This window comes from Dipodomys spectabilis, unplaced genomic scaffold, assembly GCF_019054845.1.
Source record: "Dipodomys spectabilis isolate Male_0828 unplaced genomic scaffold, ASM1905484v1 ptg000174l, whole genome shotgun sequence".
Classification (NCBI taxonomy): domain Eukaryota; kingdom Metazoa; phylum Chordata; class Mammalia; order Rodentia; family Heteromyidae; genus Dipodomys; species Dipodomys spectabilis.
In genome coordinates this window covers 9,053,690-9,080,095 of record NW_024870851.1, presented here as the reverse complement: position 1 = coordinate 9,080,095, position 26,406 = coordinate 9,053,690, and the positions used below count along the sequence as shown (strand labels likewise).

The 26,406-nt window shown below is 34.3% G+C and overlaps 1 protein-coding gene across 7 annotated transcripts in view; it reads right to left on the bottom strand.

Moving 5' to 3' along the window:
• Positions 1–2,588: 2,588 nt before the first annotated feature.
• The window catches only part of LOC122120121 (sodium channel protein type 1 subunit alpha), a 76,007-nt gene continuing 52,189 nt past the window's right edge, over positions 2,589–26,406 (bottom strand). For all 7 annotated transcript variants that reach the window (XM_042694198.1, XM_042694199.1, XM_042694201.1 and 4 more), the window contains 9 exons: positions 24,247–24,401; positions 22,394–22,567; positions 20,864–20,986; positions 13,292–13,573; positions 11,115–11,168; positions 10,360–10,497; positions 8,476–8,580; positions 6,630–6,900; positions 2,589–4,283 (listed from right to left, as the gene is read on the bottom strand). In XM_042694198.1, the coding sequence (XP_042550132.1) occupies positions 3,106–4,283; positions 6,630–6,900; positions 8,476–8,580; positions 10,360–10,497; positions 11,115–11,168; positions 13,292–13,573; positions 20,864–20,986; positions 22,394–22,567; positions 24,247–24,401 (2,480 nt within the window). In that variant the 3' untranslated portion in view covers positions 2,589–3,105. The remainder of the gene's footprint in view (positions 4,284–6,629; positions 6,901–8,475; positions 8,581–10,359; positions 10,498–11,114; positions 11,169–13,291; positions 13,574–20,863; positions 20,987–22,393; positions 22,568–24,246; positions 24,402–26,406) is intronic.

Genomic DNA, 26,406 nt, shown 5'->3' with positions numbered 1-26,406 from the left:
TGTAAGCAGATGGGAAAAGCTTACATTTTGATGGTTTTTTTTTTCTTGCTAAGTCTCTGTTTCCCCTTCTGGCTTCCTCACTGAGGAAAGCTGAAAAGAAGTGAAGGTTTCTCGTTCCTTCAAAATGTACTTTATTTCAGTTATGAATTTCATCATCTGGACTCTAGTCAGCTTTCCATAGCTCTGTGAGTTTACAAATCTACTGTTTATCTACAAAAGACAATTGGATTAAGATTACTAGTTGGCCCACGGGCAATTTTTGCCTCTTAATGTGTTTCATGTGCTATTTTGTCATTTGGTATCTGCTATGCGGGGGAGAGCTGGTGGTATACTCAAGTAAGGCATAAAGAAGATTCCCATCAAGAGGAGATTAGTGAGGATGTGGAAAAGCTATAAAGAGTTCGGAATCACTTCCAGGCCAGTTAAAGGCTTATAGAAGCAAAAGGAAGAAAGCAGCCACTGTCTGCCAGCACAACCCAGCAAAACAGGAACTGTTTTGTGTTCTCTAGCTGGTATCCATTGGGGGCTTTCCACTGGCCCAAGTGAGATATGAAGGTCAAAAGTAGGGGAGACCATTGCTGTGAGGCATAAAATCATCCCCTTCCAACACATGGCAGGCTGCAGAAGTATGGAGAAAAGTTCTGGAGGAGCAAAGTAGTCCAATCATGTTTAGTAACTGAATTTTTTAAATAAAGATTTAAAGCCTTTTTTTGTAACTCAAGTGGCCGTCCCTATTGTATGGTTTCTAGCCTTCTAGAAACCATAGCTTGTTTCTGAGAGTCCAAGAGGAGCAGTTGCATTTCTACATCAAAGTTTCTTGTCAGTTCCATAGAGAGATGAAAGAGATAAGGTGTGTGTATGTGTGTGTGTGTGTGTGTGTGTGTGTGTGTGTGTTGGACCCCTTCTTCCCCAATATATAAAAGGAAAATATCTTCATCTTGTTATAAAATATTGCTCACAAAAAGTAAATGGGCAAACAATAAAATAAAAATGTAATCTTTATTAGTTTTGCACATTTTTAATGTTGGTTATCATTATTTAGGGTAATAGCATTTTCCAGCATGCAGTTCATGAATACAATTTATTTCAATAATTTTAAGAAAAAGAGGAGCCTATGGCTTGCTTTTGTAAGAAACATAAAATATTCTGATATAATTTACTATATAAGTTTGCTATTCTCTATTTTTGTGGGGGGAAAAACATGTGAAGCTTGCATTTATATTTAGAACAATCTAGAGAAGCATAACTCCAAAGAAATGAGAAAAGCACAAGTTGGGGGAAAAAAGTCAAAAGTGAAAATTAAGCCCTATTGTCATAAGCTAGCACAGGCATTCAAATAAAATTTTATACCCTTTTCCAATTGCAAAGCATAAATTTGGATGTGAGTTATGAACCTATTTTGCCCCTTAAAGTAATAGAACAATCTAAAATTAGCAAATATAATACAAAAGCAGAAATCTACAACTACCCAGTCTTGTTTTACATTTCTTATTTAGCAAATATCTTCCATGAAAAAAGTATTATGGACAGAAAGTAAGAAAAGTGATTGTGATATCCAACCTGAAGATAATTTCCTCTTCATGTCTATGTACATAATGCTGAAAAATAAAATAAAATGACTTTTTACAGTATTTATATTTGCTTATAAAATTCTAAACACATTTTAAAACATGATAAGCAATGTGTGTGCGTGCAAGTGTGCATGAGTGTGTGTGTATTATTTTAAACATGTCTGTACAGTCTGGCTATATACCATATGCTATCCACTTCAAATTTCAAAATAACCAAAAATTTGTTAAAGTGCTATGAACTATTGCTTGATGATTTCAAAGAAATGAGATCTGTGGAACAATTTCCTTGATTTTACCACTGAAATATGGTTTCTTGTGAGTGAGACTGTGAGCAGTGGAGAAACCAGATATAGCAGCAGGGTAGTATCAACATGCATTGACAGCATCCAGACTATCTACAATGGTACATAACACAGTACATTACCTGTATAAAGCTTGCACTCTACAGTTCTTGTGGTACATATTTGATGCAATAAATACTGTGCTTAAGTCATTATTTGTTTGCTCAAACATGCACCACAGGGTAAAATGACTATTTACATCATAAATAGCATTTCATTAACATATACAGTGTCAACCTTGCTGAGAGCTGAAGATGGCTAAACAAAGTGCAGGATTAAGCAGAAATTTTTTTATAAAGGGTTCTTTTGGTCAATTTTGTCTTCTAGAGGTGGGGAGGGGACAGAGGGAGTAAGAGTCATTATTTAAATATTTTTTTCAGACAATAAACAGAAATATAACATTTATGACTCTAGACATTTGAATGCAGTTTGCACCTAAGACAATGGCCATCTCCAAAACGATCTACTTGGCCTAGGGGTTTAATTTGACATAACAAGGCCAGTGAAACACCTCCAACCATCACTCATGACCCTCTCCCAGAAGCATAGACTGTTTAAGACTGTCCTCGCTTTCTTGGGACTTTTGTTCATGCATGTTCTCCAAGTGTAGCATGCTTTCATGCAAACCACATCTTTGGGTAGATGGGAGAGCCATGTGAGTTCCCTCACCTCCAGGTTTCACACTCGTAAAGGGGGACCTTTACCCTAGTTCCCAACAGAAACCCTGTTTACAAAAATAGTTACATGTAACAAACAACATATGGATTAAAAAAAAAGATGAATCCCCTAACAGAGTTTGTAAAAATGTGACAAATGTGGCAGTTGAAATGCAAACAGTGGATACAATTATGACACTAAAGTGTTTCATATTGAACAACCCTCGATGATAGGTTTGCTTCCTTTTAAACTGGTTCCTACAGTCTGAGTAGCCAGTTGGTTCTTGTCTTCAGCAGTATCAGCTGGTAGTGTGAACAGTAACCTCCTGTCCAGGCCATCTCCCTTTTATACAGAGTCATACACAGTTTGCCGACAAGGAGTCACTGTCTTATTGTAGGCACTGACCTTAAAGTAGATTTGTGTAAAAACAGTCAGTTTGGCATTGACCTCCAAGAGGAGTCCTGTTGACAAAAATACATCACCTTCACAGGCTGTAAACAATTTGTCATCTAATTTTTTTTTCTAGTTAGTGTTGTTTATTTCCCTTTGGCTTTCTCATCTTTCCCTTCTTGCTCATGTTTTTCTACAATTGGCTTTGTCACCCGATCATAGGAGGGTGGACAGGCCGCAGTGGACATGGTCAGATCAGTTTTTTCTGTCATAGAGTTTTCATTTATTCTGTCAATTATCAGGTCTTCTTTAACAAGAAGATTTGCTCCTCCTTTGAGTTTGTTCTTGTTATAGGTAAAGGAAGCTTGTTTTACAGTTCGTTTCAAGAGGTGACGCCTGTAAGCGCGCTGAATAATGACAGCAGACACTTCCTCTTGTTTTCGTTTTAAAGTAGTAGTGATTGGCTGATAGGAGACCTTGGAAGGATTGGAAGCCATGAACCTCTCTTCCATCTGTATTCGAAGGGCGTCCATCTCTCCACTCTCCCCCAGAACGCGCTTTGTAAATGCAAATAAGATATCCAGACAGTGGATCCGGTCTCCACTCACCATGGGCAAATCCATAGCAATGAGTTGGAGTTTATTTGGTTGTGGCAGATTGAGAGGTGGTTCAAGAGCGGCTGCAAACTGGGATAGTTTTTCAAATTCCATGAACTGAGTTGCATCGGGATCAAACTTCTCCCAAACTTCATAGAACATCTCAAAGTCATCCTCGCTCAGGGGCTCTGCGCTTTCTTCTGTGGCCACGCTGAAGTTCTCCAGGATGACAGCGATGTACATGTTCACCACCACCAGGAAGGAGATGATGATGTAGCTGACAAAAAAGAAAATCCCAACGGATGGGTTCCCGCAGTCTCCCTTCACTGAGCTTCCTGGGTTAATTTTACCAGGGTCACAGTCTGGGGGTCCACTGTTAAGAATCGGGGCTAGCAACCCATCCCAGCCCGCAGACGTGGTAATTTGGAACAGGCAAATCATGCTGTTGCCAAACGTCTCAAAGTTGAACATGTCATCGATTCCAACTTCCCTTTTCACGTAGGCGAAGTTGGACATCCCGAAGATGGCGTAGATGAACATGACAAGGAAGAGCAGGAGGCCGATGTTGAACAAGGCAGGAAGGGACATCATCAGAGCGAAGAGCAGCGTGCGGATCCCCTTGGCCCCTTTGATGAGACGAAGGATTCGGCCAATCCGGGCAAGGCGGATCACTCGGAACAGGGTGGGGGACACGAAGTATTTTTCTATCAACTCAGCTAGAAACATACCTATGGATAAACAATGAGAATACCAACCAGTGAAGCAGTTATTCATCAAAAATTCTTTAATACAAAATTCGGAGTACCTAGATTCAATTGTAAATATGGCATTTACATAATGCAATCATGTCGCGCTATCTACAAGATACTGGTACTACGATGTGAAAATCTACAGATGCTGTGCTCCTTATATAATTTGGCATAGTATTCAGATATAACCTGCATTCTCATATGTACTTTGAATCATATCTAAGCTACTTACAATTACATCAATGTACAAATTGTGCGAATAGTTGTGACATGCTTACTGTATAGGTAATAAAGGCAAGAAAAAGAATGTAAATCTTCAGTAGAGATACAAGATATTTTCCAAATATTATTCTGTGATTAGTTAAATTTATGCATGCAGAATACATGGATGAAAAACACAGATACAGAGGACTGAATGCATGTAGAATTGTATAGAATATATATTAAAATAGATCTTAATTTTGACATTCAGCAATACATAAAAATATTATAACTGAGCTGGGTGCTGGTGGTTCATGCCTGTAATCCTAGCTACTCAGGAGGCTGAGATCTGAGGATTGTGGTTCAAAGCCAACCTGGGCAGGAAAGTTCATGAGATTCTAATCTCCAATTAACCACCAGCACTGTGGCTCAAAGTGATAGAGTGCTAGCCTTGAACTGAAGAGCTCAGGGAGAGAGTCCAGGCCCTGAGTTCAAGCCCCATGACTGAGAATATAAAGAATCTTTTTTTTGGGGGGGGGTCTGGTGGTGGAGCCTGAACTCTGGGCCTGGGCGCTGTCCCTCAGCTCTTCATCTCAAGGCTAGCACTCTACCACTTGAGCCACAGCGCCACTTCCGGCTTTTTTCTTTTTGCTTATGTGGTGCTGAGGAATCGAACCCAGGGCCTCATGCATGCAAGGCAAGCGTTCTACCACCGAGCCACCTTTCCAGCCCCGAATATAAAGAATCTCAACTGAATAGGTTTCTCTTTCAGATATAGTTGATAAACTATTTAGCATACATACAATCTAGGAGTGAGAGAGCAAGAGGAGACTTTGACCATGGTTATAACCATGGATAAGTGAAGGAATAAAAGAACTATATATAACATATGAGTTGGATTTAAATCTAGTTTATTAAGAGTGGAGAATGACATGAAAATCTGTACAAGACTTCCCCTATACTGGATAGTACAATATTGACTAAATTATCTTATATAAGAAGGAATGAATATTTTCCATGCCCAGCTGTCTTCACTTCACGAGGGTTATACATTTCTTTAGTGCAATGGGCTATTGCTCACAAAGACTAGTACATATTCTAGTCTTTACAACACCTGACTAAAGAAATGCTACCACACGCTAGGATTAGCACAAACTGATTTTGAAAGTAATCTATAAAATTTCTATAGGGTACTGCTTTCACTATATTTGATGTCGGTATAACTTGTGGAGGAGATACGGAAAAACAAATCGTTTAAGGATACAGGTGGACCTGTTGCAACAATGAGAAGTACAAGTTGTCATGTCAAAAACGAGCTTTACAACATTGGTGGGGGGGGGGGGGAGGATTGAGTGGAGGGGTGGGAGGGGGAGGCTGGGAAGGGATGTGAAGGGTAAACAAAGGAGGAGGCTTCAATGCTTGATAAGAAATGTATGCATTATCCTGCCCATGTAATTGTAACCCCTCTGTACAGTATGTTCACAAAAAAAAATAAAATGAAAAAAAAATTTCTATAGGGTAAATTCCTTACCATTGGTTCTTGCTATCTTTTCCTCTCTCTTTCTCTCTTTCTCTCTCTCTCTCTCTGTCTCTCTCTGCATCTCTCTGTCTATCTCTCTGTCTCTGTCTCTCTGTCTCTGTCTCTGTCTCTGTCTCTCTGTCTATCTGTCTCTCTCTCTCCCTCCCCCTGGCTGTTACTAGCAACAAGCACTCACTCTCAACATGCTCTTGACTTCCTAGCTGCATCTCTAATATGGTATTATTTTCTGATTACCCAGCTAAATTTCTAGTCCTCTTCTCAACAGAACAATCTTGATATTGTGTAAGGTTTTCAATTTCAAAATCTGAAAATGTTTTAGTTAATAGCACATATTTAGTTTAATTAAAGGAGTTTTTACTATACTGAAAAATAGTATAGTATGCACCTAAAATGTATAGAGTAGGATATTATGATGATATATTTTTGGAAATTAAATTTACAGGACAAATAAACACACTGGGAAGAAATGCACCAAAACATTCACAGTGCTTATTTCTGAATGCTGGGATAACCTCCATTGTAAAAGTCATTGTTTCAACTTTATTTTTATTGAGCTGAGGTTAAGAGATTTTACATATTCTTACCTACAATGGAGAGAATGACAACCACAAAATCAAAAATATTCCACCCAATGGTGAAATAATAATGCCGGAGGGAGATAAGCTTCAGCACACACTCTCCAGTGAACAGCACAATGAACACCAGATTGATGCGTGACAGAATGCTGGTCACATATTCACTCTGGTCATCTGTCTCCACCATCATTGTGACCATGTTTAGACAGATGAGGATCATGATGCTTATGTCAAACACTTGTCTGGTTACAAAGTCAAAAACCATTCCTTGAAATTTGTTCTGTAGAGAAATGGAAATGCTTTTAGCAATGTAGAAGTTTTATTTCACATAGAAGTGTATACCTAAGTATTTTTTTCATCAATTGACTTGTGCACAGTCGCCATTGTTCCTGACTTTTCTAAGAGATCAAGTCTAGTATGATGATATTGAAAATTTTGTTATCTAAATTGCAGTTTACTAATGTGTATTCCTTGTAACAGCCATCTCTCTCTCTCTCTATTTTTAAACAGAGAGAGAAATGCTACATTCTGCTTACTTCTGCTGGAGGTACACAATGCACATTAACATCAAAGTTTTGAAAAGGTAAGAGAGCTTACTTTTCCCATGAAGCCCATGACCATGAAGCTATTTTAATATTTTGATTTACCATTGATATTCTATTCATGGAATTTTCAGGACATATTAAACCTTGTATTTTTATATTCTCTCATTAAATACCATATGCTACATTTTCAGACACAAAGTTCTGAACTTCTACAAGGATTTTCAGGCTGGGATAGATCTCTTGTTCGATGTAATAAAACTTCTGTGCTTTTCATGTATCTCTAATACTGGATGCTCAGTCTGTCACTGCCAGACACTTTTGACCATCATCTATTTATTTCCAAGGCCCTGAAGAATTCAAATATGTTAACCCTCTTACGTTTTTTCTTTATAGAATTGACTAATTTCTATTTACATTTATATATACATATATTTCATTTTATTCTCAAGAAGGCAATATTTGACTAACATGAAACAATACTCTGTTCATGGTACTCTGTTCTCTGAATAGTTTAAAGCTCATAAAATTATTAGAGTATGTTAAGTTCCTTCCATGTTCAGTTTGTTAAGCTTATCATGGAAATATGATTATTGTTATTTATAGTCACAAATTATAATTATTGACCCCAACTTCTACAAGCAATAGTAAATTCTATGTTATAGCTATACTTTTGAGGAGTAGATACTGGAAATCTCTCTTCCTCAAAAACACTCCATACTTTTATGGAAACAATTCTTGGAAGTAAGGTATTATTTCACTTGACCTTTTTTATCCATTTCTTTTTTTGTGTGTTGATCAAATACTACTTATTTATTCTGGGAACTTGGACATTTAAAAAGCAGACAGTTTTACTTATTTTAAAATTGTTGCACAAAGGGGTATCAATTCAGTGTATGAGTTTGTATGTACAATTCATCTTGATCATTGTTCATGCATCTCCAACTCTAGAAGAAAATTTCATTTTTTTAAGCTTCGACTAAAGGTTTACCCATATCCCTGTCATTACAGATAATTACTATGGAGGTGGATAACTTTCTTGTGTATGTCATATTGCCGTTTTCCTTTGTCCACATAGTATGGATTTTGATTGTGTAGTTCTAGATCTTGCTTTTGTAGATAAAGGTCTATCCTTGTGTTTCCCTGTGATTGTGTTTGTTTCAAGTTTTCAATCATTATCATGGAAGCATGAATTATGATAGGCTAAAAGTGGAATAAAATTTTCTGATGGAAATCATATCTGATTACTCTTCTAGGAGAAAATACATACAATATTTTAAGTATATTTTTCCAAATCATTTGATATTTCTTACTCCTGGTCGAGGTATAGGCTTTTGTGGCTTTTTCGATCCTAATTTTTTCATTGCATTATAATATTTCTTCTGTTCTTCTGTCATAAAGATATCTTGACCTCCAAAGTATAGAAAAGAAAAATCAAAACTGATTAAAACTGTGTTCATTTGTCCATATTTTTAGTGTTACAATAGAGAAGAAATAGTGTGAAAAGGAAATGCAATTTTTAGCCACTTAGCATGATTACTACTGGAATTTCAAAAGTCTGAAACATCAACATTAAAAGTTCTTTGTAACCCCTCTGTCTATCCCCTTTGCAATACAATTTAAATTAAAAATGTATTTTGTAGTTACCCCCTACATTTTTTTTTGGTGCTGGTCATTGGACTTGAATTCAGGGCCTGGGAGCCATCCCCAAGCTTTTGTACTCAAGACTAGTACCTTACCATTTAAGGCATAACTTCACTTCCAGATTTTGGTGGATAATTGGAAAAAAGAATCTCACAGTCTTTTCTGTCCAAGCTGGCATTGAACCATGGTCTTCAGATCTCATCATCCTGAATAGCTGAGATTTTAAGCGTGAACCACCCCCACCCCGCAGTTTTTGTATTCTTATTGGACTCACAGTTATTCAAAATCATGATGATGATGATGATGATTATATTGATAATAATTTCCAGAAATAAAGAGCTCAATTAAGAATATTCAAAGGGTCATAAAATTTGGCTTAAAGAGACATAGTCAGAACCATACACTATTTACATTATCTTTTTGAGTTAAGCTTGATTTTCTCTTCAAACATAGCAAGGAATTAAATAGAAGTACATCCCAAGACAATTTGGAGTTAGTCATATAAAGTTTCTTTAACTCTTTCAAGATTGAAAGAAAGGCATGGAAAGAAAACTAGAGGAGTTATAACGGAGGATAGCTAAAGATTAATTTTTTGACACATTTTGGCAAGTTATTATTTAAATCATAAAAAGAGTAGAAGTAATTTTAATTATAAGCCCACTCAAAGATAGTTAATTTATAATAGCATGTGTATGGTAAGTGAAGATAATTTATGCTCCTATCAGAATAAGAAAACATTTCTGTCAAGGGAAAGAATGTGCCAAAATGATTTGAATATAAAACTATAACATATAAATATTCATTACTACCAATCATTTACCTTCCATGCTTTCTATAAAGTGCAGATATCATTGAAACAAGAAAAGAAGACTCAAGATAATAATAAATGGAACAAAAGAGCTTCAGTTAAAGCTGGATGCAGTTAGTTATAATGAAGTTAAGTTATAATTTACATAATTACAATCAAATTAAAGGGATGGACATTATAAAAGGAACCAATATAGGTGTGAAAAATAAACACTAGAAGAATCTTAGATTTGGTGTCTAATTTTATGAAATGATTCTGAAGATACTTTTGATTAACATAAATCAATTGGGCATACTAGTGCATTTCAGTATTAAATTTTACTACATACCTACAATATTCTCTGATCAAATCCTCTCTTCCTCCATTTCTCCATTCTCACCCACCTTTCTGACTTCTAGTAAATAATCTTTTCTCTGAAAATATCTTGTGAGAGAGTGAAGAGTTGTAATGATAAAGCATATGAGAAAGTGGCACATGCCTTTTTTGTTGTTGTTCTTATGAGTTCTAATTATTCTCTTTCAAAAGATGGACCAAGGAAAAGGAGGAGAGAAGTTTTATGAGCAATTATTTCTAATTTTCTATTGCCTTAAAGAGATACGTAGTAGATGCCAGAAAAGAGGAAACAGACTTTGTAATACCTCCATTTGATTTCTCAACTCAGGTACTCTTTTGGTGGGAAAAAAAACAAACATATCAGGTATATATATTTTTATTTCAGTAGAGATGAAATATTAGAGATACTTATCTTCTTCTTTTGCTGGTTGAAATTATCTATGATGACCCCAATAAACAGGTTCAAGGTGAAGAAAGACCCAAAGATGATGAAAATAACAAAGTAAAGATACATGTAAAGACTTTCCTCATACTTAGGCTGGAGTTCCACCTATCAAAGGAGAATCTTTTGTAAAATATTACAATATATTTGAATGCAGAATTTCTTTTTGTGTTTTTCTATGAGAGTAGAATATATTACCCAAAGTTATACTATTTGCACAACAATGATGTGTTAAATTTGATTGGCTTCAGTTAATAAACCTCAGCAATTTAAAAATTATTAGTAAAAAGTTACAAATGTAATATAAATTTATATATAGAATACATTGTAAAATTATGGTTTATGTTTTAATGAATTAATTAACAAAAAAAGAATTGAATTATTCACATAGATGTTTGCCCCTCTATTATTATAACATTTATTTTGATTTTTAAGATTGAGTAGTCTATTTTATAAATCTTAAATTGATATTCCAATCTTAAATTGTATTTAAACAATTATTAAATATATGGATTTCTGTTACTTTTGTTTGACATTCACAATAATTCATGCTTTTGTTTGAAATAAGTCCAGTAAATATTTATATAACTCAGATATTAACGAGTCATATTTGTACCCCTAGCTATTTCTTGAGGGTTTCATTTGTCTATTATACATTTTGAGATTAAATCAAGTACCTGATTATAGAATAATATTTTAAAACATGGGTTATAAGGAATACTTACATTCCTGGAATCCACTGCTGCATACATTATATCCATCCATCCCTTAAATGTGGCCTATTAAAAAGGACATGCATGTTTAACTGTGAAGTGAAGATATTAAGAACTTATGCTTGGTAAGTATTCTTATTGGCATATTTTAAATGAGCATTTTGAAAGGTAATTTTAAAAAAGTTATACATGGATTGTGGACTAGACATAAAATAAACAAAACGGCCATTTTATAGATTCTCCAAGTCACATACACTTCAGGTCTTTGGTAGTAAGATATTCATGACATTTGACTTTCTATTAAAATCTGTAGAGCACTTTTGGAAAGCTACATAAATTGAAACATATCTGATGATATCTATAGCAGCCAAAAATCATAAATCATAATTCTTGAAGAGTATGAATAAGCTATCAGAACTGGAAAGTAGTAGAGAAAACATTTTGCATATGACTCCAAGTCTAATAGCTTATAGTATTCTGTTAGGATATGAATTTTGGGCTCTGTGGACATAATTTATTTTGTAGGCAGTGAGGGAACCTAACACAGCTTCTAGCATCTGCATCATAGTGTATCTTTGTTCCTGAAATACTAATATTTGTTGAGTGTGAATGAGAACAGAAACTCCTGATTTTTCTATAGAAAATAGAAATACTTTGTGCATTATGGAGAGAGGTTTTGGACATGTCAATGTATCTGGTCAAAATGGAATAAGTCTATTACACATGTGGTAAGGGACAGAAAAACAGTGGGTAAAGGAACCATTTCAATGGAATTACTAATGAACAGGAAGGTGATTACACAGAAGTATAATGATATTTTATTTTCTTTTAGTAGCAGAATTTATTGAATAGCTTTGTGCAGGACTTACAATCTACTTTTAAGAGTCACTTAGCATTTTGAAGGATTGCTTAAAATAGTTCAATGTTCTTTCCTCAGTGTTCTAGAGAAAAAAATATGATTTGATGACATTTGCAAGTGTAATTATTAGTAAAATATTAGAATCAATGTCAAAGGAAATATAATATTTAAAGAAATCATTCTTGTTTGATTTTATTTTAATGACATGATTAGTAGCAGATTAGAAATGTCCAGGAGAAAAATAAGAACTTCTAACCAAAAGGTTAGAAGTTTATAAGTTAACCATAGTAAAGATACCTCTGAAATATATGAGGGCTTTGAAAAGTATGCATGTTTTTGCTTAGTCTTCTAGTTGATCCATTAAAAAGAATAAGAATAAGAAATAGATTTCTGTCTCAAAACACCCTGTAGAAGCACTCACAAAAATAGGAATTATAAAATTCTTCTCATCTGGAACTCTATCACTTGAACTGTGCCTCCAGCCTACCATTTTGCTGAAACAGGGTCCCCTATTTTGTGCCCCATTGACCCTGGAACATCAACCTTCCCGAGCTAAACATCCTGAGTAGCTAGGATTACAGGCATGAGCCACCAGCAACCAGCTTATACAGCTCTATTTTGAAAACTGAATTTTCAGCAGACAAGGGAGTGTAGCATTTTAACTATGATTCGTTTTATCTTTTGGTTGCTCGTGATGCAGCCTCAACTGAAAATAGAATAAAATGAAAATATGTAAAAGAATAACATCCTTTGTGCTTTCACAAGTTACAAAGAATCAGTCTTAGAGGCTTACTATGATAGTTGGGATAAAAGTTCAATAATGTCATTGCAAGGCTATTGACCAGAGACAACTGTGCTTGTGTTTCATTTCTGGGTTCAGATATTCTCAGGCATCATTTAAATCTTAGTATGGCAGTAACCGTCAAAGCTAAATACTGTTACTTAGCCTCTACACCAAAAGGATGTAACTAAGCAGTGGCTAATTTCTCCACATCAGTTACCATATATCCATTGCAATAGAAAAAATAGCATAGTTACGATTTAACAATCAATCAACTCATTCATATGGGAAGTGAGAGTAATCTGGAAAAAAAGAATAAGAGTAAAAAAAAAAAGAGAAAAAGGCCTATGGAAAGAATTGAAATATCTAGCCACTATTGGCTTTATCTGTACATGTTAATAAAGTCTCCACTTGAGTTCAGAAACTTGTAGTGAGTCAGAACCAGAAAAAATATACTTTCTTCTTAACAAATAAATAACAGATATAGTCATTATTTTGTTATTATTCTGAACAATAAGAAAAATTCAGAAAAAAATAGTGTTCACTTACAACTTGCAGCAAAGAGAGATACCCAAATCCTACATTATCAAAGTTTACTTTCACATTTTTCCACCGGGCAGTTTCATTTCTTTCTATTAGTTTTAGGCAATCAGAATGATTATTCACTTCGCTGATTTCAAACATGTCACCAGTGGTTGTATTAATACAGTGGTAGAATTTGCCAGCAAACAAATTTACGCCCATGATGCTGAAAATTAGCCAGAATATAAGACAAACCAGAAGCACATTCATGATGGATGGAATTGCTCCTAAAAGGGCATTCACAACCACCTAATACACAAATGGAAAGAAAAGAAAAGTCAGAATTCTTATTGGTTAAAAAAGAAGAGACATTCCCTTATTAAGCCTTAAGTTCAAATTTTTCCATTAAGACTATTTATTCTAGGATATTCTTAAAGCAAATTAAAATAAGAATCGTAAAAAATTAAATCCATTCTTTCTTAAGCAATTCACTTAGAAAAACAAATATAGGCCAAATAATATAACAAAGAAATGGGAAATAAAAGGGGAGAAAACGAATAAAGGACAAAAGCAAAATTTGGGGAAATTTCTGTCGGATGAAATAAGAACATGTATTATTAGAATAAAGAGAAGTGGGAACTCCTAGACAGATGAACTCATTTTAAAGAACAAACTGAACACATTTGGGCACAATTTGATTTGACCAATAAACTTTAAAATTAATGACTAAAATGTAAAAATAGAAAGAGATTATAAGATACCTAATATAGTTTGGCCTTAGTCATCCATGCATTGCTATGACTAATAATAGTTTTGCATAAGAAGCAAGACAATTTAGCATTATGTATTTCAGTAGATCATCACATCGTTTATTTCAAGCTCCAGTCATTTCAGTTGTTTCATTTACTGAGTTTAATCCGATAAACTTATTTTAAATGAAACATAACAGTGATCAGTTTCCTGGTAAAATACATAAAAGAGGGATGTCTTACCTAATTTTCACATCTGATGCAATTATGCAAGTAAGGTTCTGTGATAGATTACTTTCTACTTTTTCTCCTATGGAAAGGGTTTTAACCCCCTATTGTTTTTTTTAACTTCACAAATTAAAAATGTGAATTTTCATATTTGACACCACTACAGGCCTTCCTTCCCTCCTCCTCTACAGTCTCAATGGAGCTGCTCATGAGAATTTAAGAGGGAAAATCAAGACACTAACGTGCTCAAAAGTAGCATATGGGGTCTCGCCTTGAATATTAATTGCTGAGAATAACTGTGTGTTTATATTATTCTCCAGAATCTGATTCAAAGTCCACAGGGGACATCAAAATATCTTCTATTTGCCTGTTGATGCCAGTGTACTTTCAGAAGAAAGTTTTTCATTTCTTGCTTCAAAAAAAAAAAAAACAAGCAAAAGCAAAAACAAAAACACGAGAGCTAATTCCTTATACTTTGGAGCCCTGTTTGAAGTCTGTAAAAACCTTTCAGCTTTCAGAGCATACAAGACAGTGTGATTAGTGGGCCAAAGGAAAGCATGAAACCAGTAATAATAAAGATGGGGGCATGAAGATGAAAATATGTATTCACCTTGAATCATCCAGAGAGAACCAGATGGTAGGGACTATGTGGCCTATAATGTGACCAAGGTCACATACCTCTCTGTTCTGATTTTACCATCTCTATTCATAAACCTCATTAAATAAACCTTTCATTTATTTTGTTAAATTGTCTTTAGCAAGCTCTACAGAGGTTTAAATTCGACATGTCAATTAATGAGAACAATGCATCTTAATATCACCTCTTCCATTGTTCTCCTCCATTTCTCTAAACCCTTGCTATATCTTGAATGTATGGACACAATCAGATTTCTTGGATATGAAAATTTAAAACTGACATCAAATTATTATTTATTTCCATTTGCTGAGTGTTTTTGTCTAACATCCAAATGAAAATGCTATTTGTACTGTGTGCGCAGAATACATATTAAAGGGTATACATTCACCTCTATCGCCTCATTTAGAATTTCTTTTCATGCTGATTTGTGAGTCTCACACTTCTTCCTTCAAAAATCTTTCTCACATATGTCGCATTCCATGCTAGCTTATCCTTGTCCTCTTCTTAGTTCTGACCTTCCTTCCTTCATAACTGTACTATTATCAAACTGTCCTAACTCTCCCTTTCTTTCATATGGATGTGTGAGATGAATTAATCTTTTCCAAGTCCCATATTTTACTTATTTAACAAGTCCCAAGTGGTTACAGAATCTTTTCCACACCTTGATTTTCACATCACAATCTACATGTCTAAATTGAATTTCCCTGGCTACCCACACTTCCTGTTACTCTTGCTAACAGAATTACTATGGGCTAGTATAATTGCTGGAGAATTGACATGCTACTTTCTTTGAAATCTCTTGTCCAGTGTCACTCACTCCCTTTCTGCAATACTCTCTTTTCCTAAAGTCTGCAGTTCATGTAGTTTTTTCTTTCTTCACCTCCAAATTCAGCTTCCTAAAAGTGAAAACTTTTTCCTTTGACTTGAAGTGTCAGAATTCTAGTATTTGATGGATCTGAAATCAAAATTAAGCTTAGAAAGTGGACTAGAGAAAAGTAGCACCTCTTCTCTTTTCAATTTGCCTCATTCCTTCTCCTAAGGGTCTCTCCCACATAGTAGGTAAACATACCATTGTGTATTAGGGTTCATTGTATTCCTATGTTCCAAAGAGATCACGTTCTTTTTGTTAAAATGTGAAATGCAAAAATATATTTGTGACTCATGGGCTTTGAGTGTTTTAATTATAGGAATGTGTCAGAGAGCTTTGACAATAGGAGTAGAAAAATGATTGACTGAACGAACACATAAATAAAGTAAAACTTAGCTTAACATTTGTTGGCCAAAGCATAATTTTCAACTGTTAATTATGGGATAGGAGTAATTCAGTAGCTGAGCACAAGTAAAAGGTTTGAGTAAAGTAATATATATGAGAAATTTTCTTTGAAATGGGTTGTTCTTAGTTAAAATTAAGTTCAATTATGGCTTAATAATAAAGTGCTCTACAGAACTTTATTATTCAGGATATAACTTACAAAGTTGATGGCTGAGTGCAAAATTTCACTTTGTTAAGCTAACTTTATTTTTGAAAAAAAAGTTGCCAAAATACTGGAGAATTTACTACACAAAAGGTCTATTCATATCTAAGATGTCATTAAACTTGGCAAAAGATCATAGAAAGGATGGTCTTTTCCCAAGAGCCTCAACTCATCTGGTAGTTCAGCAGAGAGAGATAGTTAACTCTTTGCATCTCTGGGGAGCCACAATAATTAGTTCCCATGTGGGAAATGTACTTGGCAGAGTTGGTCTGAATAAATTGGAAAGAACAAATTGAGGTTTCAGGTCCCATAAAGGAAGATGTCAAAGAAAGGAACTGTCTTAATGAATTAACACCAGAGCTTGTTCCTTCACACAGACCTTTTCCAAAACCTTGTCCAATTGAGTTTCTCTACTTGAGCAAACCACTTCTTAGGGAAATGGTTTTTGTCTAGGGCTCTTTTTTGATTTTTTAAAAAATTAAGTTGACATGAAATAAAAGGTTGATATTCAAACATTTAACTTAATATTTTAAAGTTTAGTTAGTATATTCAAAAATATTGTCTGAATGAACCATCACATCTATATTACCATGTCTTCTAATGTGTGTAATAATAACACAAGAGAGCTATGTGAATAAAAATCAAAAGTAGGTAAAGTAGAAATCAGATATTTTTGAGAATAGAGAAGAGCAGTAGTCATTTTTAAAAAATGTAACTACTAAATTTGTATTATAGGGATTAATCAAGGTGCATATTTTTGAGTGATATGTCAATTTATCTGAAGAAAATTTTCAATTTTTTTCTCCCTCAAAAGAAAATCTTTCCCTCTTGCTCAATATTTTTAAATTTAAAGAGTAAAGAAAATATAGATTTCTTTTTATTTTTGTTTCTACTGCAATGTTTTGTAAGATTTCTAAGAAGTTAGTTGTGAGTGACTTACTATAACATTGAGTTTATTGCCTTGATACTCATGACATGATTTTATTATTTTATCTGTATAATTCAAATTCACTATTCTATCTGCATTATTCAAAAAAGTAGGTTTTCCCCTAACCAATGGTTTAATTCTCCATTTTAAACACAAATCATGTATTCTTGTTCAACTCTTATTACATATTTTCTTTTGTTTCATCTTGACAATAACCCTTTATGAACTTGTAAAATAGAAATGGAATGATCACAATTAATAGCAGTCTTACGAAACCTAGAATCTGATACCTTAGCATCTGCTCAACCATATGAAAAACTGACTGGTGGTATGCAGCTGGCCATTTTCAAGACCCAGACTAGTGGACTGGCAAGGAATGAATGCCTCAAATAAAATCAATATCTTTTAAATCCCGAAAGTTAAAATGGTTTTACACAATCACCCTATACCAGGGTTCCCCACCCTTATCAATCAAATAATCTCCCCATAAATGGATAACACAATTTATACATAACTGCAACGTATTCTGTGAGATTTAATAAAGCTATCAACCTCCTGGGGGTTAAAAATCCCACAGAAGTTAAACTCATCAATGCTTTTTATTTCCAAAAAGAAATTTAAGACAATTGAAAATAGTGGCTCTGGAATTAAATGCTGCATCGACCTTACTGTGGTAAAAATCATACTCTCCCCAATCCCTCCCTCATCCCACTACACACAAGGTACAGTGAAAGGATTAAAGGTAGCAAAAGGGGTAATACAGTACCCATAATAAAGGGCTCAGGGGAGGAACCAGCGCTCCACCCCATCCAAGTTGGAGCAAGATTATCCTATATAAAATAGAAATATATAGTTTGTTATTAGTTAGAAATCTGATATGACAGAACATTTGGTGTTAATTTTTGTAATATGATGCTCCCTGTCTATCTCCTCATCAATTAAAACTTGAGGTCTTTTTTTTTTTTGAAAAGGTATTTAAATTTCCAAGATTAGGAAATTACAAACACAAATTTAAATACAAATTTTTATTTTACCCTAGGTATTCATGACATCAGTTTACTCAGTTTCAGTTTTACAAGTTGAAAAATTTGGACTGGAAATTTGAAATACAATAAATGTTCAAAAGCTGTCAGCCAGAAATGTGCATAAAACATGCAAAACACAAAGGGCAACGTGATGATAACTTATTTATTACTTTCTAAATTCTCATCAAGCACTACACAACATGCTTTATTCAGTACTGTTACATAAAAGCACATGCTTTGAAAAAGTGACAGGAAAACAAAAATCAGTTAAGTGTCTGATACACATTTTGACACAGCTGTTGCAATTTTATGCTGCTGGGGAAAAGCTAAATGAGAGTTTCTGAATATATTCAAATCTCACCTCTTAAGCACAATCATTATCATTACATTCACCTCCTCATCATCTGTGATTATATTTTTTACAAATACTAGAAATATAAAAATAGAATAAGAAGGTCGTTTTGACTCTACAATGCCAAACAGATGCAGAAAACCTCAGCCACCCCTAGTGTTGAGTGTAAGACATCAGAAGGAGGCAAAGCAGTACATTCATACTCTGAAAGTTTAAATGATTAGTTTTAACAACTATCAGAATCTATAAGGAGTTTGTTTTTAATATTCAAAGTTTCACAAGAAAACTTCTTTTTATAAAACATAAAGCATTGTTGATTAATAGTTGTAGCTAACTTTATTTCTATAAAGTATAAAATTTAATCCAAAGACTAAATTCATTACATTCGTGAATAAATGATGAATTTGTGGATTTAATAAAGTTTTGAAAGATCAAAATTTGAAGTATTTTTGATGCTTTCAAGTGTTTATCATTATTCATATTTCATGAGCCTTTTAAAATGCTAAGTTTTAATTCAGTGAATATATTTTCCCATGGAATGTATAAAATGATAATTTTCTCAAGAATTGAAGCCACTACTCTGAAACAAAGGAAGTGTTACTTAACTGGAAAACACAATTATTTACATATTCCAAATTTCTGATAACATTTTACTAAAAAAATCTCTGCCAGAAGTAAAACAGTACTATTTGTCTTATATTTTGTTGATTATTTTCTGATAGGAAAAAATGTGATTTCAGACACATGGAGAAATTGAAGACCCATCTATGACACTATGTTGGAAATGAACTTTACAATTTGCCTGGGGTTGGAGGGAAGGGGGTTGGGGACAGAGAAAGTGGGAGAAAATGAGGGAGGAGTAACAATGTTTGACAAGAAATGTGCTCATTACCTTACTTATGTAACTGTAACCCCTCTGTACATAAAAAGACCAAAGAAAAAGAGTGATATTTATAATAAATCTTAAGTAGAAGAGAGGATAAGGCCATAATTGACCTAGGAAATGAAAATAGGCATCTACAATATAGCTTAATTTCTATAAATATAACTGAAACTTCAGTAGTGGAAGAGTAAAGTTTATCGCTTATGCTTGCTTGATTTATTTAGATAAAGAAAATCGTGGCCTATTAAAAACACAGTATTGACTTTTATATAATACATCTTACATTAATTAATGTTTGGGGCTGGGAAGGTGGCTAGTGGTAGAGTGTTTGCCTTGCATGCCAGAGGCCCTGGGTTTGATTCCTCAGCACCACATAAGCAGAAAAAGCCGGAAGTGGCACCGTGGCTCAAGTGGTAGAGCACTAGCCTTGAGCTAAAGAGCTGAGGGACAGCGCTGAGGCCCAGAGTTCAGGCCCATGACTGGCAAAAAAGCATTAATTAATTAATTAATGTTTCATGAAAAATCTCCATAATGCAAAAATTTCTGAGCTGTTATAATCATAAAGAATAGTTTAATAGTTACTTAAAAGGAAAAATTCATATTTGTGTAACTCTGATAGGCTAGATTTAAGTTAAGTTGTTAATTACCTATCATAATAAGTAAAAATTATGTATTCTGTTTATTTCAGAATGATGTTTGACTTCATTGCATAAAACATGCGGATTTTATGTAATACTTGATTTATAATCATCTATGTGTATGAAGATTATTAGTGCAGTGTTGTAAATTAAGTCTATATCAAACATAACTTCTTTAAAATTCAGTACATATTTGCTATCTACCCTTTAAAGCATTCAAAGAATGCAAATGTTGGCATTATAAAGACAAAACTTTTGGCAATTGCATTTTTTCCTTTACACTTACATAGTTGTAATTCACATTATCCTCAAGAAAACTCAGGTGAGCCATTACAAAGGGAAAGTACATGACACAAAATTCACTTTCAATAATTATTATATCATTACACATAGTATTTGAGTAGTGCACCTGCATTTTGTATGCAGGATTGTAAGGAAACTCCCAAGATAGATAAAGAAATCATCTTAATAAGCACAGCACATAAATGATAGTATATCATTTTTAGAGAGGCCTAAGTTCTCTTGCATATTACCTGGAAGTAAATATGCAACAGATAAAAGTGTAAAGTAGCAATTTTGCAAAAATTTGCCATTCCTTTTGCATGCACGTGTTTCCCTTTTTCTAAATGTAATTGAGTTTAATTTTGGCTACATACAATACATCAGGTTATTCATTATTCTTACCCTCATTCCTTCAAACCGCGATAAGGCTCTCAGTGGTCTCAGAGCTCTTAGTGTCCTGAGCGATTTGATGGCACCAAGTTCTGAGTAGCCCAATGCATTTGCAGTTAAGCTGACCAATGAAACCTGTGCACACACAAATCATACCAAATAAATAGAATGGTTGTCACCCGATCTACAGTTACCATGTAATACAACAAATATAATTTTTTATTGATAATTGTTCAGAAGATGGATGGTTGGATATTTTCAGTAAACCTAAAATTTTAAGAAAACATTTTTCAAGTTGATCCAATGAAAGTTACTTTTAAGACATGAATTACAACCAGTTCAACAAAAATCCTTAAACATCATGTAATTTATTAACTGTTCAATTAAATTTAGATGAGTTAAACAATCAGAAGAACAATGAAATGATTAATAAAATAGGATCTGGGGTGCAACTCAGGGGAGACCATGTGCTTAGCAATATATGAAGACTTCAGATCAGTCCCTAACACCAATATGATTACCAACACCACCAAACCATCACCATCTTCCTCCTCTTCCTCCTCCTCCTCCTCCTCCTCGTCCTGCTCCTCCTCCCCCTTCTCCTTTTCTTCCCCCTCCTCATCCTCCTCCTCTTCCTCCTCCTCCACCAAGAAATCCAGGTGGAAGAAAATGGCATTGATTATCCTTTTATTATTGTTACTACTAAATTTGGGGCTATTTAGAAAACACAAAAATTGTTGTTATACTGGGAAAAGCAAGATATCTCTAAGTTGGTATATACAATTAATTACAGCTAATATTCTTAGTAATTAATATGTTCTCAATGTCAGTTCTGAATATATCAATAGATGTAGGTCATTTGTGAGAAATAGTGAGACTAATGCATACTACAGTTGTAGTATCTAATTCTTACAAAAAGAAATCACCAAAACTCCACATTCATGTAGGATTACAATTTCTTTAGTGTCAACATGGCTGCTATAGTCAACATACACTGGATACTAATTTTTCAAGTTGTTCAATTTTTAGTGTATTAAGTCCTTATATTTAACACACTTTAAACATTGTTTGAAATACTATAGTTATTAATTAGTCTTTTTCAAGAGTGCTATATAATCATGATGAAATAATTAAAATAGAACATGAAAAACAAAATCATAACTCTTGGGCACCAGTGTCTCACACCTGCAATCCTAGTTACTAAAAAAGCTGAGATCTGAGGAGCCCGGTTTGAAATGAGCCTAGGTAGGAAGTCTGTGAGACTCTTTTCTCCATTAAACTACCAAAACAAATGAACAAAAACCCAGAAGTAGGGCTTTGGTTCAAGTGGTAGGGTGTTAACCTTGAGCAAAAGAAGCTGGAGGACAGTGGCTTGGCTTGAGTTTAAGCCCAGGACCAGCACCAAGAAAACACTACACTGTCATTTGTTGAGTGGATTTATTTTTCAAAAAGCATATCTTGTCATCACAACATGGTAGTCATTATTTTAGGAATAAAATATGAGTAAGATAAATTACCTTGAATATAAGGCAAGGTACTTACATCAACAATTAAGAAGTCCAGCCAACACCAAGCATTGGTGAAATATGTTTGATAACCATACGCGACCCATTTGAGAAGCATTTCCAGAATGAAGATGTAAGTGAACACCTTGTCAGCATATTCCAACATAGTCTTAATTGTCTTCCGTTGGTCTATGTATATGTCTTCAAATGCCTACAAAGAAAAAGTTATAACTAACTTTCAGATGCTGTTATATGTTCTGTTGTCAATCGCATGTGTACATGACATTTCACTAGGATAAGAGAGCAGAGGAATCGTAGTTATTGATACTTTATTACTCTTCAAGGCCTTTTCATAATAAAATTATGATTTCTGTTGCTATTTTAACCAGAAAAAGTAAAATTATAATTCATAATCACTTAATTTCAAGTCATAAAATAGCTATTGACATTATTCTAATGTGGCTATTTCAATTTGACTCAATAAACTATTCCATTGCTTTTGTTTCCTGGAAAGGAGATTATTAGCCTAGCAAGCATGAGGCCCTGGGTTTGATTGATCTCCAGCACCAAAAAAAAAAATAATAATTCATCTTATTTCCTTGGCTTCTTTTCATAGGTTCATTTTAAGGGTTGTTTTGTTTTCTTTTAGTTTGCTTTGCTATAGAAAACAGATGGAAGAAATAAAAAAAACTATGTTCTCATTAAGTGACAAATGTGACTTATGAGGACAGTGTCAAATTTTACTTAAGGTTTTATGCTTCCTTTTTATTTCTTCATTTTGCTTATCATTTTAGTTTTTAGCAAACATACATTGTGACAATGATGGAAAATAACATTGTGTCTCATTTAGATTCTATTATGCATTCTTGCAATATGATATTTGATATTTTACTTCTAAGTGAACATTGCTTTCATTATGAATGATTTTTTTCCTAAAACGGTATGTGGAGAAAACTATCTGCAGGAAATTCTGTGTTGTAATGACAAACTTGGGTTAAAGAAAATTAAATATTACCTTTATATCAGTGTTCCTAAAATGATATTGATTCTGCACATCTATATTTTTGTAAATGATTTTAGAAACATAAATTGAATCTGGTAAAAATATATTTTAAAAGCAAAATCAATTTTAAATGAATCACTAAGGCATACTGCCCATTATTTATTATTAGCAACATTGTTTCCTAAGTAGCAGTACATAGTAAAACAACTGGAAGGGACAGAGAAATAGCCCCTAAGGACTTATTGACTGTCCATAAAGAGAAAAATAGTAATTACACCATTAAAAAATAAAATTCAGCAAAACTCATAGGATATGTATTCCCAATCACAGGACTCCATGATTTATACTATGTTTACCATGCTTATTATCTTTTCATTAAGCATGGAGTCCTTTAATATTCATATGTGTTGGTTAAAATGTGTGATCTGTAGGGCTAAATTTTCTGGGCTACTTATAGCAATATGCAAAAAATATATAAACAGATTATCAGAAGTAGTAAAAGCAAACAGTAACATTCAGAAACATACAGCTATAAATTAGGTCTATTATTTGGAAGATTGATGAGAGTTCATTAAAATGCACTATCTATTTGGAAAGTGAAATAAAAAACACGAGTAAGTGATCAGAATTAGAATATTCTTTTTTTTTTCTGTCGGTTGTGGGGCCTGAACTCTGGGCCTGGGCGCTGTCCCTCAGCTATTCAGCTCAAGGCTAGCCCTCTACCACTCGAGCCACAGCACCATTTCTAGCTTTTTCTGCTTATGTGGTGCTGGGGAATCAAACCCAGGGCCTCATGCATGCAAGGCAAGCGCTCTACCACTGAGCCCCCCAGAATTAGAATATTCTAAAAGTGAATACTGTAGCACTTCTGCTCAATATCCACTCACCAGTGCACCACTACTGAGGAGAATCATGAAAACAATGAAGGTCTCAAACCAGTTATGTTCCACAATTCGGAAGCATGTTCTTCGGAGGTTCCACCACTGTTTACCTCTGCCTTCTTCCACACTGATTTGACAACACTTGAATCTTCGGACACAACCTGCAAGGGTAATGTTCACACAGGAACAGAGAAAATAACTCTAATGCCTCCATGACATCCCTTGCCGTATCCCCTCTTTTCATTAATACTGCCATCTCAAATTTTCTGGGATAGCTCTAAACCTTCTGTGAAGTTATGATATTTAGCTATTTAAAGGATCTCTGGCTGAGAGTATCTGCTTTCTCTGGCTTCTAATGTGACTGCAAGAATTTTTGTACATTATGAACAATATTTAAGGAGCTTGTTTTGTGCTATATATTATCATATTGTACTCTTTTGCTGTGCACTTTTGAAGTAACTCTAGAAAAAGACTAAAAACTGAAATTAATAGTAGGAAATAGAAGATTTTATGAGCATACACAATGATGTTAATCAAAATGAACTCCAAGATATGGAAATAAAAAGTTTTTTTTTCTTTTTTTTATTGTGAAAATACTGTACAGAGGGGTTACATGGGCAAGACAATGAGTACATTTCTTATCCAGCATTGTAGCCTCCTCCTTTATTTCCCCTTCCCATCCCATCCCTTCCCAGCCTCCCCTCGCCCCCCCAACCAATCCACCCCGCTCTCTCCCCCCTCCCCCCGAAGTTTCTTTTTAGTGTACTGTTGGCAGCTATTTCTTTTTTCTTTCATTTTCCTATGGTTTATCCCATTGTCACTGTTTTGTATTTCAGTCCCCTTAGTCTTGTATATTTGTTTATCTGATATGAGGAATCACAGAAATGGTGAGACAAAGGACAAGTGCAAACCAATGCAACAGTGATACTCACAAGACACTATGTTGGAAATGAACATTACAACTTGGGGGGTGGAAAAGCAGGAGAAAATGAAGGAGGGGGTAACATTGTTTGACAAAAAATGTACTCATTTCCTTACTTATGTTATTGTAATTCCTCTGTATGTCACCTTTACAATAAAAAGAGTAAGAGAATAATAATATAGATGTTTTCCCAAAATGCTAGGGGTGTTTTCCTCTAGGTTATCCTTTGGTGTATCTAGCAGTGCTTATATGATTTTGTAAAGTAATTCACTTTAATAAACTTTCAGATCTCTGTGCCACTGCTTACCTCACAACGTGTTCATTTACTCTAACATCAGAATCAAAGCCATAGGTAACTCTGTGTACATAAGCACCATGGAAGATATACCTAACTCTCTCAAAAAGGTCCAGAACAGATGTATACTTGTTTTTAAGAAACTTACATTATGAGTTTTAAATAAAACAGAAGAAAAAGAAGAAATAGAAAAAAAGAAATAGAAAAGAAAAGGCTGGGGCTGGGCAGGTGGTGGGGGAGCAAGACGGAAGACAATGTGGAACAATTTGGAGAACTATGTTGGAAGCAAAAGAACAGATAGTAGGAAGGGGAAGAAATGGAATAATGCAGGGAGGAAGCAAAAATGAGGGAGCTGAGGAACAAGAGAATGAAAGGAAGGGATAGAGGAAAAGGAGGGAAGAGACATCTAATAGTGTAATAGAGAATGAGTTTCATAAGGCAATACATTATTAGTTATTAGAGGAATTAAATGAATAGTTTCATTATATCCATTTTATATTTATTATAGCCAAAGAAGAAAATAAGAAATTCATCCACTATGATCAGATGAAAGTAGTTTCGAGAAGGATTGACATGATATGTGTAATTTATATAAGGTAAAAATAAAGAAGGAGGATACTTTTGGCCTATTTAAAAAAGTATACAAGGGCTGGGTGTGGTGGCTCACACCTGAAATCCCAGTTATATGGGAGGCCTAGGAAGAAAGATCATAATCTGAGGCTGACTTAGCAAAAGCATGAGGCTATCTGAAAAGTAAGCTAAAACAAAAGGAACTGGGAAATGGCTCAAGTGGTAGAGTGCTTTCCTAGAATCTGCAAGTTCAAGAACAGAAAGAAAAAAGAAAGCAAGGATGAAAAAAGAGTGTAAAATAGAAAAATATGTAAAGATATTAATAGTTCCCCAAACTTAATTTCCCAAGGATATGGAGCTATAGGAAATACTAATTATG